Raw genomic sequence first — 13,420 nt, forward strand, 5'->3', positions numbered from 1 at the left:
TACATGCAAAAGAAGTAAAGTGGGTTATGAGTAAAAGAGAAATCTATATTGATATTGTTTTTTAACAATGAATATAGCAACATAGCAATGTGTTATCCTCTCATGAATCATGTTGTAGTTCCCTTCAGCTTAACTCCAGTAAAAACCTCCAATTTCAATGATCTGATCTGTTGCACATTTTGCCACACAGTCCAAAACGACTCACGGATCTCAAGCATAAAAGAGGTACGGTAAGTTAGTCAAGGATTGTGGAATTTAGAAGACATCTCAAATGGTGAACTTTTCAGGGAATTCAGAGAGCAAGAATAGTCTTTTTAAAATCAGATAAATTCAGCAGGGTCAGCATTTCAAACCTGCTTTAACATTTTAAATCTGAACAGCTCTGGAAATATAATATTCATTAGCAAAAGGGTGCAGTAAATTTCAGCATAATAAACTAAAAGGTCAATTTCATAGTTCATTTAGACCAGCAGTAGTCATATTCGTTCACTCGTCAGTCTTATTCAGGTTTAAACTCACAGAGCAGGAGATGAACAAGGAAAACAATACAGAACGCCTCGAAGCCTGGAGCGCCCTAGAATGCTACCGAAGCACATGCATCAAAAAGATTTCCGTATGGCCATGCTAAACTAGTGGACATGAAATCAGATTGTTCTAGAAATTAGAACTTTAATCCGTGGTTAGTGAGAAGATCTTTAAGATTTGATTGTCTCTAGTAAGAGTTGTTCATTTGGCTTGAGGTTTGGTTTTGCAATCTAGGGTCTTTTAAAATCATAGGCCTAATGACATAATGAAAATACCAAAGAGGCTATATCTTTATTAAAATGATTAGCCTAATTATCAATTATACTATTCAGAGATACAATCAGGGTGGAATATTACCTATTCCCAATTTTAAACTCTTAGCATCATCATCCGTTCAACCTTATCTGTCGTTACTAATCACTCGTGTTCAAAAATGCCTTATAATATAAGATGTCCATCTTTCTCTCATTAACGAGAAGTGTAGCGATGGTTGACTACGGGGAGTTCGTCCCTGGGGCTCTGAAGTCTTCAGGAGACCCCTACTACAGAACTCTGGGGAAGAAGCTGGAACTTCAGGAAGAGACAAAAGACGGCGTTGCTCTTGTCATGAGAGGGACACACGCTCTTATTGAAAGCTATTCTTTTAGCAAGATCGTCTTCGTCGCGGAGTTTGAGGTGAGTTTCTCTTCGGTTGATAGGAGCCTATAAGAGGGAGAGATTTCTGTGATCTTAGCACTATTAATATCATTGTTATTGAATTGAACTGAATATAGAATTTAGGCCAGAGGTCAAGCACTGGGACGTATGAGGTCATTTGGCGCTGAAACGGAAATTGACAGTAAAAGGTTTGAAAGGTGTGACAGGAGGAAAACCTCAAAGCAGTTGCACTGTGATTCAGTTATTAGCAGAGGGTGGAAATTAAGATGGAAGGAAAGGCATGTGAAAGGAGGTACAGTAAAAGGAACGAAAGGGGTTGCAGTTAGGGGGCAGAAGGCCCGCTGCAAAGAACATTGAGCAATGCATATGCGGTGCACTGATGGTAATACCCCCCTACGGAGTATCATTATTATATTATTATTCAGAAGATGAAGCCTGTTCATACGGAAGAAGCCTGTGGAGGCCATTGACTTGAAACGCAAGTTCCAAAGAACATGGTGTTCATTAGGAAGAAATAATTAATGTATGACCAAAGGACTATATAAGATTAAAAACTATCAACATAGATACATAAATGTGTGTTTTTTTTAATTCTTATTTTTTAATTTTTAGGAGAAGAACACATACATGTTACGAGAGCAGCTCTACCCAGGACACCTGTGCTGGTACTTCCCAAAGAACACTGCCTGGAAGTACAAGTTTGACTCTGGTATCCAACGGTTGGTAGAAGCCGGACTTATTGCTCGCTGGATCAAGGTAATTCCAGTTGTTGTTTTCTGTTTTTGGTTTTAAACGAAATTTTTTCTGTTTTTGGTTTTAAAAGAAATTATTTCTGTTTTTGGTTTGAAACGAAATTATTACTTTATGGTTTTAAACGAAATTATTTCTATTTATAGTTTTAAACGAAATTATTTCTGTTTTTGGTTTTAAACGAAATTATTTCTGTTTATGGTTTTAAACGAAATTATTATCAACAAAAAAATTCCCCTTCGGTTAACATATATGAAAATATATTAATTCTGAGTAGAGCGAATTGGTTGTTAAAGGACATTGGTAGCTTAATGCATGTATATGAACCACTGTGATGTGATAAAAATTCGTGTATATATGTAATTCCTGACAAAGAGGTGTATTGAGCGTTATTAAATGAAAAAAATACAAATTCTCTTGAAAAGGAAACCAATGTATAGGAAAGAAATGCTTGTCTTATATTTCAAATGTAACGCATTGCTTCCCCCTCCATTCCTTGCAGCTCAAAATCGAGGACTTCTTAGGCAGAGACTTCGAAAAGAGGCAGGAGATGGAAGCCAAGGAGAACAAGAAGTCAGCGCTGACATTTGAGCATCTACAGGGCGTCTTCTTTATCCTCGTTATGTCGTGGCTTTCAAGCGTTGTCGTATTCATAACGGAACTGATTTGGGGAAAGTTGATTGGGCGCCAAGGTTCCCACGGTCCTAGGGCGTTTCTTAAGGGGATTTGTCAGTAAACAAATTAAAATATGCGCCGAAGTACCTTCGGCGCGGTCGAGTTTTCTGCACAGCGTATAATCAAGGCCATCGAAAATAGATTTATCTTTCGGTGGTCTCGGTATACAGGTGGTAACCTGGCCTATATAGTTGCCAGACGCACGATTATGGCTAACTTTAAACGTAAATTAAATACAAACTACTGAGGCTAGAGGGCTGCAATTTGGTATGTTTGATGACTGGAGGGTCGATGATCGACATAACAATATGCAGACCTTTAGCCTCAGTAGTTGTAAAGATCTGAGGGTGGGCAGAAAGAGAGAGGCCGGACAGACAAAGCCATCTCAGTAGCTTTCTTTTACAGAAGACTAAAGAGAAGTATGAAGTGTAAGTAATGATTCCGGAAAGAGAGTCATACTTTCGCTAGCCTGGGTTTCCGTTTTTTGTTTTGTTTCCCGCTGACTGCATCTCCTGGTAGAAATGAAAAAAAAAAATCATATGCAAAGCTGTCAGTGGTAACTGAATAGTTTGTTTGTATGGTGTTTTTACGTTGCATAGAACCAGTGGTTATTCAGCAACGGGACCAACGGCTTTATGTGACTTCCGAACCACGTCGAGATTGAACTTCTATCATCAGAAATACACATCTCTAACCCCTCAGTGGAATGCCCGAGAATCGAACTCGCGGCCACCGAGGTGGCAGGCCAAGACCATACCGATCACGCCACTGAGGCGCTCGTTCTTTGAGTAGTGAACTTTGTACCCGTGATAATGGAGAACACTTCCGCAGTGAGCAAACAGAATAAGTACATTCCGTTGATCATTTACGGTCCCTTTTAAATGACTTCAGTGAATTTTCTTGAACTGGAAATTTGTAAATTTCAGATATATATCTGGAAATGGTTGGTACTGAGCTTAAACTCAAGACCAATTCTACCAGTCGAAACCATCTTCATGCATTCTGTTTTATCAATTAAGCTCGTTTCATTATTTAAAGACATGTGATAATTCAATGGAACTTTATATTATACGACCATAAATATGAGAACACTTTTATGCTTATAATTGGTTATTTAAACTGAATTATTATGCAGACTCTTATTATAGAATTTCTAGTTCGTCTACACTTCTTAACTGTGGTACAGTTTTGATAGCACTCGAATAATAGTATGAGGAAATTTATACAAATAGCCCCTAGATTGCTTGCTCTATAACAACTCAAAATTCACGTCAATATTTCGACAAAATCATTTCTTTCGTTAGATTAAATGTTGTGCAGGTTCTTACCATAAGCCACTACATTATTACATTTACTGTTTTATATAGCACGTAGTCCTGTTACAAAAAAGTATATCTTAGTTTAACTAGACCACTGAGGTGATTAACAGCTCTCCTAGGGCTGGGCCGAAGGATTAGATTTTTATTTACGTTGCTAGGAACCAGTTGGTTTCTAGAATTTCTAATCACCAGGAATACAGTCCTCCGATTCCGCGCTGGCTGCAGCTGGGAGCGAACTCGGGCTACCAGAACGTTAGGCGAGTACGCAACCTACTCGTCCCGTATAATTGGAAAATATTTGAAAGTTGTCATTGGTTTTACTTCTACGACACCAAATCTTGTAATCTATGAAAACGTCCTCGTCTAACAGCTGTTATTAACTATGAACACATGAACGACAGTGTCGTCCGTCTCCACATGCCCTAAAATAAGCGCTCTATGAATAAAGATGTTCATAGTTACGTTTATGTACTGCGTAATTTAGAATTATCACTACGATTTGCATCTTTGCGCGGAAATTTATACATATTTTAGCCACTTAATGTGAATAACCTTAAGAAATAAAAACTCCACACTAACATATCTTTTACTCGTCTAATTGTCATCTGTATTCAGGTTTTTCTGATCTTATCATTTTGACTAAGATATCCTAAATATATTCAATACGAAAAGTGTTTTTATCATTTTCCCTTGAAATCATTTTCCTTTGAAGTCATTTTCCCTTGAAGTCAGTTTCCCTTGAAGTCATTTTCCCTTGAAGTCATTTTCCCTTGAAGTCATTTTTCCTTTAAGTCATTTTCCTTTGAAGTAATTTTTCCTTGAAGTCATTTTCCTTGAAGTCATTTTCCCTTGAAGTCATTTTCCCTTGAAGTCATTTTTCCTTGAAGTCATTTTCCCTTGAAGTAATTTTCCCTTGAAGTCATTTTCCCTTGAAGCCACAATGGAAAACATTTCTATTCAGTTGATGGCAAATATTTACAATTGTTTATTTATTTACAATTTTATTTCTCTAAAGGGACTTTTCCATGAGAACAAGGCGTGATCCGACCTGCAGCTTACTTGGGGCACGTACTAAAATCTACGGTCAAACAGAGCGTCGTTTCACCAACGAAAATTGAAATAAATACGCTATATTTCATTATGAATAACTGTTCTGTAATGTTTAACATGCACATTATTTATTTTTTTACATTTTCATTCTGATAAATAAATCATGAATATCCTATCCTAAAATTCCTGTATCGTTAACTCAATGCGAAACCCCTTTTCCAGACCTTTTTAGGCTTTTCACTAACAAGAACAACAAGCAAAACAAGAAGAAGAAGAAAGCAGTTTGTAGGCTTATTCCCCGAGTACGCAAATTATATACCATTTGTTTTTATATGTTCCAGCAACAAACACATACTACAGTAAATTCCTGAAGACATTGTGTGTTTCACAAACAGAGCCTCATCTGCTATTCTATTTGCAAAGTGTGGAAGTACAGCGAAATTTGCTGTAACAAATGTTTTATGTCCTGAAAGTTGTCGCCGACCTAAGTTTTGATGGTAATTTAAAACCCTGTAATAACAGTAGCCACGACAGTTCACATAAAGTTTATTTTTTATGGATAAACTGCATATACAGGTTCGTCAATAATAATGGTTTGTCTATCACAAGTTCCGGTGGTGTTTGTAAGTTACAAGAAGGAATAAGAAAGATCACTTACTGTTTGGCAAACTGCGCATCGAAGGTTTGTTGTGTTACTCCCATCTTACTATAATAGGCGTTATGTCTGTCCGTCCGTTTGTCATTCAATCAAGGCCAAACGGCTGGTCCGATGGGCATGAAACTTGGCAGGGTTATAGTGGAGACCCCTAGGACGGTTTATAATGGGGTTTCATCCTACCTACAACAAACCCGAAGGGGGTGGGGGTGAGAAGGGAATTCCCTGAAACGGAGATGTTTCTGGCCGTGAAACCGGGCTGGTTATGCCAGTAGACTTAGTTACTTTACGAATTTATTTTCATACATCATTCCTGTATACATATGACTTATCCTTTGGAAAAGAATACTATAGGGTAAACATTAATGACATAAAAGTTAAAAAACACTAGCGAGTCAGTTACATGAAGTTGCGGATGAATATGGTTTTAGTAAGGATTTGGCTAGTCTTACTATAATGGGTGTTATGTCTGTTTGCCCGTCTGTCATTCAATCATGGCCAAACGGCTGGTCCTATGGGGATGAAACTTGGCAGGGTTGTAGTGGGGACCCCTAGGATGGTTTATAATGGGGTTTCATTCTACCTTCCCCCCACCCCCGCCCCTAATGGGCGTTATGTCTCCGTCCCTTTCACGGGACGGGTGGAAAACGTGACCGAAAATTCAAGCAAAACGCTAATTAGCAACCGTCGAAGCGACTCCTGGTGTTAAAACGGACAATCTTATGTCTGCTAGTATGACTTAATAATCTCCACGAGAAATTCATTTTCTTTTCTCTGTGTACAAATAGTCAACCGTCCACCAGATTTGAGGAAATTTTATTAGGTGCCATCACTCCCTTCACCATTTTTGAGGCAGAATGTCCTTGAAAAGTATCTTGGAGTGAGCACAGGTTTAAAACCGTAAAGTGTCTTGAGACAGAAGATAACTATTTCGTTTACAAGTCATTTTCTTCATCTAATTTACTAAAGTTTATCTAGTAATAGTACCTCTCTCTCTTTATCCTTTTTAACTGGTACTTTTTCGACACTTGTTCCTAGAAACTTAGGGTTTCTCCTCATCTAAGGCTTATATATATATATATATATATATATATATATATATATATATATATATATATATGTGTGTGTGTGTGTGTGTGTGTGTGTGTGTGTGTGCGCGCGTGTGTGTGTGGGTGTGTGTGTGTGTGTGTGTATCAAGACTATACGACCACCGGACGAGTCGCCAGGCGGGAGTTTGTTAATGAGGCCAAAGACGCCAGGGAATAGTTTAACTTCCACTCTTTCTGGGTCACCAATAGAGACTTACTGTCACACCTATATATGCTTTGTATATAGACTCTTGTAAGACATCTTATGTCCATATTTACCAGTGACCAAGAGCACAGAAGGAAGAACTCGAAATATATGTATGGTAGCAACGTTCAAATGGTCTTATGGGCCTTTTATCTTTATATATATATTTAGATATATATATATATATATATATAGATATATATATATATATATATATAGTTTTTTCAATGAAATTAAATTTTGCTCTCTTTCTCAGAAGCTCATCCGTAACCTTTGATTTTCTACATTAAAGGTAGATAGAGAAAACTCCAAATATGATTAACCACGCTGAATTTATATAAAAGAATAGAAATTTTGTCATCAAATGAAAGGCTCTTACGCTCAATTTCAAAAATATAAAAGATATATTCCAGAATATGAGAAATTCTCCGAAATTATTAAACATTTACGCAAGACATAAATTGTACCATGAAATACCTAGATATTATTCGCTGGAACAATCGAAAAGATTTACCAATCTGTTCCCTTTCCCTTAAGGATGATGGCTGTCTCCGTCGGGTGATTCATTCCAATCCATTGGGAGAAAAATGGTCTCTTCTCTTTGGTTATCAGTGTAGTACTGACTCTCAATTCCTGTCCGCAATTTAAAGCAAAAGACGAAGGCCATTTAAATGTTAAATATCATCGCATTGTTGAGCCCCTGGTTTTCATCAGGATATTGGTAATATACATTCCGCATTCTGGGAAGGTGACTTCATTCGTGCATAAATCTCTCTCTCTCTCTCTCTCTTTATGTCTTCTTTCTGTCTATCTTCTTTCTCCGCCACCTCCCCCAACCACTCACTCTCTCTCTCTTCTTACAGTAAAATTATATATTTGTTGAAAAAATATTCACATGTCTTGATATTATCCAGTAATTTCTTTTCCACATCTTTTTTCTTTAAATATTTACTGAACTTACCTATAACTTCCACTGTGAACTAATATTTGGAAACTATTACGAATGCTTCACATTATTTATTCAATCAGTAGCAAATAATCGAGCACTTAAGAAACTTATAGAATCACTGAAAATGCAGAGTAGCTTCAGATGTCAACTAAAAAAAAAAATCTGCAGTTGACGATCAGCACGTAGAAGTAAATATGCGTTAAACGAGACTAATAAAATCCAATTTTTTCTTTGCATTGATCAAAAAGTAAGAAAGTGTCATTATTAGATTAAAATCGCCTGAGCTCTGAAGAATTCGACCAGTCTAATGATAATAAAATAAGATTGGGGAAGATCCTTATGAAACCATGTTTCATAGCGAGTCATGACAAGTTTATGAGATTGGTTCTTACAAAGAATGGTGAAATCGGCTTAGTAACTTGCATTATCATATTAACCGTTGAAAGGTGCACGGTGATAAGAATCGCACGCGAACACACCTCTACACACACATACACACACACACACAAACACACACATACACAAATATATATATATATATATATATAAATATATATATATATATAGATATATATATACTAATATATATGTATAATAAAATTATATATAACTAATATAATAATATTATATATATATGTATATAAAATATATAATAAATATATATATAATTAGCTATTACATATAATTAAAATATATATATATATATATAATATATATAATGTATCATATATAAATATATAATATAATATATATATATTATTAGTATAATATTAATGTATTACATAATATATATATATATAATATATAATTATATATATATATATTTATGTGTGTGTGTGTGTGTGTGTGTGTAAGTCATATCACATTACCGAGATTCATATACATACATCGAGCTACCAATGTCCTTAAATATCTAATTCACTCTACCTCGGAATTAATGTATTTTCATATATGCTTAACCGACGGGGAATTTTATTAGGCGATAATACAATTCTATTATCGCCTAATAAAATACCACTTCGGTTAAGCATATATGAAAATATATTAATTCCGAGGGAGAGTGAATTAGATATTAAAGGACATTGGTAGCTCGATGTATATATGCGTGTGTGTGTATGTAAATTGGGATGGGAATGGGTAGGTTTGTGTATATGGTGGGTGGAGGTTAAGGGGTGGGGCATACTTTTAAGATAACGTTGCCACCATCAGGTACTTCCTCTAATCATCAAACATACCAAATTGCAGCCTTCTAACCTCAGTAGTTTTTATTATTATTTAGGGTTATATTTAGCCATGATCGTTCGTCTGGCACCCACAGACCACCACTGGGTAGGGGTGAAAGTTTCGTTGGTCATGACTGAGAGTTTCATAAGCCTTGGCTGATTATTTCAAACGGCAATATTTGCTGAGCAGAAAACTCTCTCGCGCTGAAGCAACTTCGGCGCATATTTTGCTTCCTTTTTTCAAATTAATCGTGTTGTGAGTTCCTTGCTCCTTTGTCCCGTTTAGTTTCTTATTAAGACGACTTCAAGGAACTTCATAAACACATCCATTCATCTGTGTGGGAGTATTCTTAATCTACCGATTCTTGATGAGCTCATTATGGCTGAAAACGACTGTTATGTAGAATGTTTTGAACACTGCAGTTAGATCCATGCTTGTTGGAGACAGGTAGAACAAGACTATTCTAATGAGGAATATCATTGCAATGAGGTTTTTAGTAGATATTTCTCTTTTTTATCATGTGCCATCAAGAAGGTTTACTTACAGTTTTACTGATTTTTTTATTTTTTATCACTTGGCCCTGCGGAAGTGTAACTAATACAACATCGATTTTTTGGCACTCCTCACACCTCCTCCTGATATATATATATATATATATATATATATATATATATATATATATATATATATATATATATATATATATATATTTATAGTATATCGTTAGTGTTTGTAGTCTAATCATAAGAAATATATATTCTTTCGCAAAAGTTTTTTGTTTTACTTCCCACCTCCTGTCTGTCTGTCAGCTTCTTACGTACAAATGCTTCACGTTACGCTGCCAAAGCCCCCTACAAAATTAGTAGAGCAATGAAAACTTAACTATAAAACCTTCAAAAGTCTACGTCCTTTCCTAATAAGTCATTTAAATACCTTCTTAAGCCGTCTACATTTTATTATAATCGATCGAAAAGCTCAAAATATGCCAGTGCTAAATATGAACGTATACTAGTGTCTGATGTAAACACTAAAAATAAGAAATACATTAAGTGTTTTTATGAGCTGCAATTATGAGCCACTTGTATATTTCACGAGATAAGAAGTCTATGATAATTAATAATAATTGACTCCGAAACCTTGGGGATTCCCTCAGTGAGATATGATACTTTGCCGGCTAAAACAAACAAGATATCCAAAGACGAAAGAGGCGTACTGTAGGTACTAAAGGTTCTAATGGAGCGGACTTCTTTCGGAGATGTTTTTTGGCAACACTTCTGTGAAACTTCACTGGAAGCGGTTTTTGGTAAATGTGAAAGAGGCGACCGCATGCATATAAAGTTTTAAAATTTTCTTTCTCCCTAAACAATGTAGAAATTGGTATATATAATGCAGTACATGTAAGATAATTTGAGAAATTTACGGAAATAATGAACAATTCACCATATGTTGTCTATATTTTTACTTTAATCCCCAAGCGCCTAGTATTATGTTACTATTATAAAATTCGTCCAGCGTGGATCTTTCGCCATGTTTAGCATAAACAAATCAGGAATTAATACAAAAAAAGCATAAATAAAAGACGGCAGATATCGTATTATTACGGCAATTTTCTCAAATGATCTCACTGGTACTGCATTATATACACCCCTTTTGTTTGGCCAAAAAATTATATTAATCAAGGATATCTTCAGTTAATTTAGTTGCTGAACGTATCATAAAGCCTCCAAGAAGTATTTGCTTGAACAATCGCTACCAATTAGCCATGAAAAATCACCAAGTTAAATGAAGCAATAGAGGCCAGGAATATTTTTATTTATTAAAGTTAGTCCCGAAATATTCTTCCTGAGACGGTTTCTTTAGTTTTCTATGTAGAATTGTTTAGGGGAGACTATTTCTTTGTGAGTGATTCTTAATTGCACTACATACGAAAACTCTAATGAGTTTAATGCTCACAGCTCTTCTTGATGTAAGTGGAGCTAACTTATTAGTGTCCTGTGAATCAGCAACTTCTTAATTACATTTACTTCATAAGACGACTCTTTTGGACTTGTGCTGGTTGATCCATCATTCAGTAGAATTTTAATAAAAATTTATAAAAGAGAATGAGTTTGAGTTAAAGATATACGTAAAAGTGCTATGCAGTTATGTATAACTAATGGGCCTATGGGTAGCACGCAATTCTTGAATAATAATAATAATAATAATAATAATAATAATAATAATAATAATAATAATAATAATAATAATAATAATAATAATAATAACTATTATTACTTTTTCAGCCATCCTATTCGACTGGGTGATTTTTATAGTAGTATGGGGTTAAGGGTTGCATCCTGCCTCCTTAGGAGTCCATCACTTCCATCCCTATGAGCACTGTTTCTAGTAGCACACTCTTCTGCACGGGTCCTGGAGCTACTTCGGCATCTAGTTTTTCCAGGTTTCTTATCAGGGATTTTGGGATCGTGTCTAGTTTCCTATGATTATGAGTACCTATAATTTCCACTGGCATATCCCATATTCTTCCTATTTCTATTTTCAGGTCTTACCACATACCAATTTTTTCTCTTTCTTTCACATTATTATTATTACTATTAGAATGAAACCTATTCCAATGGACCTGCAATGAACGAGTAATTGTTTGTTTGTTTGTATGGTGCTTTTACGTTGCATGGAACCAGTGGTTATTCAGCAACGGGACCAACGGCTTTACGTGACTTCCGAACCACGTCGAGAGTGAACTTCTATCACCAGAAATACACATCTCTCACTCCTCAATGGAATGGCCGAGAATCGAACCCGCGACCACCTTGGTGGGACGCTAATACCATACCAACCACGCCGCTGAGGCGCTGAACGAGTAATTGGATGGACAAAATGGACTGTATGCCTAATGTTGTTGCTTGGTCAAAAACCACTCAAAGCCTTACGTAACCACACCACGACAACGCATTAATATCATTAATAAATAGTACCACAATTAGTAGTACTTCCACTTACTGAGCAGTCCCTATAGACATGTACTCAGATCATATGTTGCTGTGAGATGCGACGATAGATGCTCCGCCTCTCTCTCTCTCTCTCTCTCTCTCTCTCTCAAAATCTTATGAGTACTTGCAGGTTGATTTTCAGGCCTTAGAGAACTCAATATATGTAACTCAATATAGATTACCTCGTTTCTATAAGTTACTTGGCTAACAAGTATGAACACAAGGCAAAGTTTATCAGATCAAATTATATTCATTATCCACAAAAATGGGATCACTGGAAAATGAAATAAAATGGAGGGACATTAAAAAACACGCGTTGAATTTAAACTTAAAATAAATTTGATAGCTAAAGGTTAAACACATCAAATTACACGTGACATAAATGATAATGGAATGGAATGGAATGGAATATAGAATTTCGGCCTACAGCCAAGCGCTAGGACCTATGAGGTCATTCAGCGCTGAGAGCGAAATTGATTGTCGAAAGATTTTAACGTTGTATTATAAGCCGTTGCACTATGAAGCAATTGTCAGGAGAGGGTGTAAAGAAAGAGAATATGAACAAAAGTACAGAAAAAGGAACGAAAGGGGTTGCAACAAGGGGCCGAGGGGACGCTGCAAAGAACCTTAAGTAATGCCTACAGTGCACCGCATGAGGTGCACTGAAGGCACTAACTCCCAACGGGGAAAATGGAAATTGAGGACTAAAAGGCACTCAAACTAACCAAAATTACAAAGTTCAAAGAATAAGGGTAATCACCGTTTCCAAAGTACACACGCAACACAACACCAAATAACTGATAAACTAAAAAAAGAAAAAAAAATGGCTAAGACGTTCTCTTTCCGTTCAGCATTCGAGTTTTTTTTCACACAATTGCTGTGAATACTGAACTGACTTAAAATTCACATTAACATAAAAAAAAAACTTGAGCATTTTCAAGTATGTGATAAAAATAAACTAAAAGCATAATATTCTGGAACTTCAACATAATTGTAAAACAGTGAATTAAATGGTGGCGTGCGACTTCATAATTTTGGATGTCATGCCCTTACAGCCAAGCACACACGTATTCTCAAATATATTGCTGGAAATGGCAAAGCACTTCGGTGGCGTGGTTGGTATGGTGTTTGCGTCCCATCTCGGTGGTCGTGGGTTCGATTCTCGGCCATTCCATTGAGGAGTGAGAGATGTGTATTTCTGGTGATAGAAGTTCACTCTCGACGTGGTTCGGAAGTCACGTAAAGCCGTTGGTCCCGTTGCTGAATAACCACTGGTTCCACGCAACGTAAAAGCACAACACAAACCAAACAAGCAAAGCGATAACGGGTCTTG

General features: G+C 36.1%; 1 protein-coding gene across 1 annotated transcript in view; it reads left to right on the plus strand.

Annotated features, from left to right (window-relative positions):
- The window catches only part of LOC135195377 (ionotropic receptor 21a-like), a 71,401-nt gene extending 68,733 nt beyond the window's left edge, over positions 1–2,668 (plus strand). Inside the window, 3 exon segments of the mRNA XM_064221637.1 lie at positions 1,005–1,215; positions 1,801–1,938; positions 2,435–2,668. Of these exon segments, the coding sequence (XP_064077707.1) occupies positions 1,005–1,215; positions 1,801–1,938; positions 2,435–2,668 (583 nt within the window).
- The last annotated feature ends 10,752 nt before the right edge of the window (positions 2,669–13,420 follow it).

Source organism: Macrobrachium nipponense, chromosome 16, assembly GCF_015104395.2.
Source record: "Macrobrachium nipponense isolate FS-2020 chromosome 16, ASM1510439v2, whole genome shotgun sequence".
Lineage (NCBI taxonomy): Eukaryota > Metazoa > Arthropoda > Malacostraca > Decapoda > Palaemonidae > Macrobrachium > Macrobrachium nipponense.